The sequence below is a fragment of the Laccaria bicolor genome, genomic scaffold, assembly GCF_000143565.1.
Source record: "Laccaria bicolor S238N-H82 LACBIscaffold_68 genomic scaffold, whole genome shotgun sequence".
Classification (NCBI taxonomy): Eukaryota; Fungi; Basidiomycota; class Agaricomycetes; order Agaricales; family Hydnangiaceae; genus Laccaria; species Laccaria bicolor.
The window spans coordinates 235,400-239,148 of record NW_001889939.1 but is presented as its reverse complement, the minus strand read 5'-3'; the positions used below and the strand labels follow the sequence as shown (position 1 = coordinate 239,148).

The 3,749-nt window shown below is 42.4% G+C and overlaps 1 protein-coding gene across 1 annotated transcript; it reads left to right on the top strand.

Annotated features, from left to right (window-relative positions):
* Positions 1-850: 850 nt before the first annotated feature.
* Positions 851-1,329, top strand: LACBIDRAFT_334734 (uncharacterized protein; the record flags this gene model as incomplete). The annotated part of the gene is made up of 2 exons (XM_001889521.1): positions 851-1,232; positions 1,322-1,329. The coding sequence occupies 2 exons, from the start codon at positions 851-853 to the stop codon at positions 1,327-1,329; spliced, it is 390 nt and encodes a 129-aa protein (XP_001889556.1).
* Positions 1,330-3,749: the final 2,420 nt, after the last annotated feature.

Here is a 3,749-nt window from a genome sequence, read left to right as displayed (position 1 = left end):
CACTCCACCTTACATAACTGGCATGTCATTGCCCAGGTTCTACCTGCAATTGTAAAAGAAAATACTGCAACTCTGTCAAATCTACTCCAAATTATATAAAATAAAATGCAAAAATGATATACAATTGCAAGCAATTTAATTGCATACATTTTAGTAGTATGCATTACATAATTGGTCCTTAAAAAGATAAATGCATCTATAAATGTACTCAAAAGAAAAGCTGCAACTTACTGGATACCACTCACACAAACCTACAAATGATGGTCATGTGACTTTTGGTAATGTGACAAGCATACAATGCTGACTGACCAATCAACTGTCAGTATCCATCTTGTGTTGGTTGTCATCTTCTTAACCGTGAAACCAGGTTGACGTTTGAGTGTACATGCCTGGCACAATGTACAATTTTCATGTTAGGGAAGGCTGAGAACACTAGTCCCCATGTAAGTAATCTTTGATTGATGTTGTCATGAACCATCCCACATCTATGCCCTACACCGAGACATCCCCAGGATGAACCCTTCACCATGATGCCTTGTTTCTCCATCCCAACCCTTTATTGTCTCATTACCTTGTGATTCCTTGTTCCCTTGTCTCCTCCCATCCTTATTGTACTTATTATTCTTCCTTGGTTGCCTTGGTATCCTTCCCTTAGGTATTTAGGTAGCTCATCATGTACTCACTACCTCATCCTTGATATTACAAATGCACCTCTGAACTGTTTCTCTGTTCCTCGTCTCTTGTCTCAGTCTCTTGGTTGAGCTCTGCTCTCAGTTATAGGCCCACGTGGTTGAGCCTCTAGCTCCCAGCTCTGGTTGAGCCTTGCTCCTGTCTTGTTACTAACCTAACAATGCCTCAGAGTCCGATTCAGTTCATGATCTCACTCGCATTCAATCCCTTTGCCTCCCAGCCTCTCATATTCTTTATATCTGATTTCGTCTCCCTTCTACCTTTCCAACGACCCCTCATATGCCTCATTCCGCCCAGAACTCATCCTGCTATGCACATATCTCTTTTCACTAACCCAACCAACTCCAATGCCGTAGCCAACTCTGGTGCCGTACCTCCTTCTGGATTGTTCCCAACTCTGAGTTTCTTGTCTGTCTGCAAGTTACGTTCGCTGCAACCCACTTCTGCACCTTCACCTAACCCTCAGGTGCATGAGAGCTTCCCTCTTAGGACGGATCCTCACAGACATTTTGGAATGTCTTACTCCATGTTAAGGCAGCGTAGTCAGTTATGGCAAGAATGTTTTCCCCTTCAAGATATGGTTGGAATTTAATTAATCCTTCCTTCAACACTAATGCCTCCCTCTCTGTAGGGGAGTAATTTCTCTCAGCAGCCTGTAGAACATGCAACCAATATGTGACTATGCACGCGACATGGATGATTGTGTTGTTGAAATCCACATCCCACTGTCCATTCAAAGGCATGTTGGACCCTTCCTTATCCAGCTGAGTAACTAAATTCAGTATAGGTTCACCTTTCCTGTATGCCTTTTCCAATCGTTTGTAATTTTTGGTTCCTTTAAGGTCTCTTATCCTAATAGGCTAAACTTGTTGTAAAATAGCAGCTACATGAAGTCGCAGGTGTTGGAATAAATTTGGTATGGAAGTCCTGCCATCACATGAGCTCTTACTGGAGCCTCTGTAAGAACTTGCTTACACAATTCATAGGCCGTTTGTTCTTCCTTTCCCCAAGTCCATTTATTTTCCCTTTTTAAAAGCTGGAACAAAGGGTGCACTATCCAGGCATAAAACAGGACATAGGATGAGAAGTATACCATCATGCCTAAAAAGACCTGTAAATCATGTACATTTCTTGGGTTCTCAAGTTGTAAAATCACATCTACCTTTTCCTTATGTGTAGACAGTCCTAGCCTAGAAACTTTCTGTCCCAACAACATAATCGACTGATAACCAAAATGGCACTTAGAAGGGGAAAGTGTTATTTCAGCTGATTCAATTGCTCCTAACATGGTCTCTATGTGCTGACAATGTTCTTCAAAGGACTTGGAGAAGATTACAATGTCGTCAATATAAACTAGGGCGATGTTAGAGTCCGTGACTCTGGTTTGGTGTATTCCTGTGAATACAAAAGATCAGTAACAATTTCAAGTAAATTGTACCTACAGAAATGGTTAGCAGAGTCAAATATGAGTCAAATGTGTAAAGGCGTGTTCAGCCATTGAGAGTGGGAATATTTCTTAGAGTGTTGAGAGTCTTGAGTCGTCCAGATGGATTGGTCAGTCGTTGATCAAGGCATTAGCACATAGCTTTAATGGATTGATTAGAGTTGACTAATAGCACGAAGCTTTACTAGTTCACTCTTGGAATGACACTTAGTCTTAAGACTTAAGTCAAATCGTGTTTGGGGCCAAAGTAAGTATGATCCTCACTTGATACATTTAAGACTTACTTAAATACTACATGATATCTGTGAAGCAGTATCTAGAATATTCTACTACTTGCTACCTTATTCCTCTGTTAATTGTTACCGAAACGCTCAAACAGGAACCTGTTTGGTTCCGCTTGCTTTAGTAACAATTCAGGAATTTGTTTGGTTTCCCTTGTAGTCCAAACAGAGTGTGTAACAAGAACACAATTCATATTGCGTGCATCTGCAAGCACTTTGTACTAAGTGACCACTAATACAACTATTTGATCAATAGTAAACTGAATACAACTAAACTGATAGTTAGTTAGGTAATACAAGATTGGAAAGGAGATGATAGTGACAGAGTTTAGGGACTGAGGATGAAAGGGCAAGAACAGAGTAAGGTACCCTAACATATCCCCCCCTGTCCTTGAGATTCGAAGTGCCTTGACTAATCAATGTGAACGTCCGGAAGCGAAAGGATTGTAAATGTGGTAGTGGTGATGGGAGATAATTCAGAAGTGTAGGGTGTGAGATCACCTGCCCCATGTTCGACGTAGCCATTGTCGATCAGAGGTTGCTTGCTAAAAACATCATAGCTGGGATAACATTTAGCGTAGGCTGAGAGGATTGGGTGTAACATGATATCTCTGTTGTCTGACAAGTTATTCAGATTTAACACTCCTAATTGATGACTCAGTTGCTTACCATTGGAAAGGGTGGAAGGGCTTCCCCAGTGTGTAGCTGACTGGGTAAGTGGTGGTATTGTGGTGAGTAGCTACTACATGTGACGTGTCTATGTACTGTGCACATGACCGCACACTGGAGTAGGGAATCCCTATTCCATCTGCCCCCTTCCCATAAGGTGACGTCCCTGTCGCCAGCTGCTGAAAAAGAAGAAGAAATCTAAGAGGACTAGAAAAATGTAGAGTAGAAATCCAGAATCAAACAAAGCAATGAAAGAAAAAGATGTGACGGACACAGTAGGAACATAAACTTGAAGAAAGATCAGTGACGAACCCAACCAAGTGCCTTCAAAGCTTGACTCAAATCCAAGAGGCGTGGATCGGATTCCCAATCGAGTGTAGGAATCTTCAATGGGGTTGATGGCAATGGCGGTGTGGTGGGGTTCGAGACTGGAAAGAGGCGTTGACAAGGAGTAGTTTGTGAGATGGGGAAGAATGGTGGGGCTCAACGTGGCCAAAATGGTGGTCAGGACCGAAAAACCTCATGTTTTTCCAAAGGCAATCGGGAATGGCGATTCCGATGGGCTAATGAGCTGAAGGGGTTGGGGTTGGTGGTGTGGAGGGCAGAAAGGTCACGGCAAGGTTGGTTTTTAGGGAATATGGGGACGATAGGTATGGAGGCGGCGT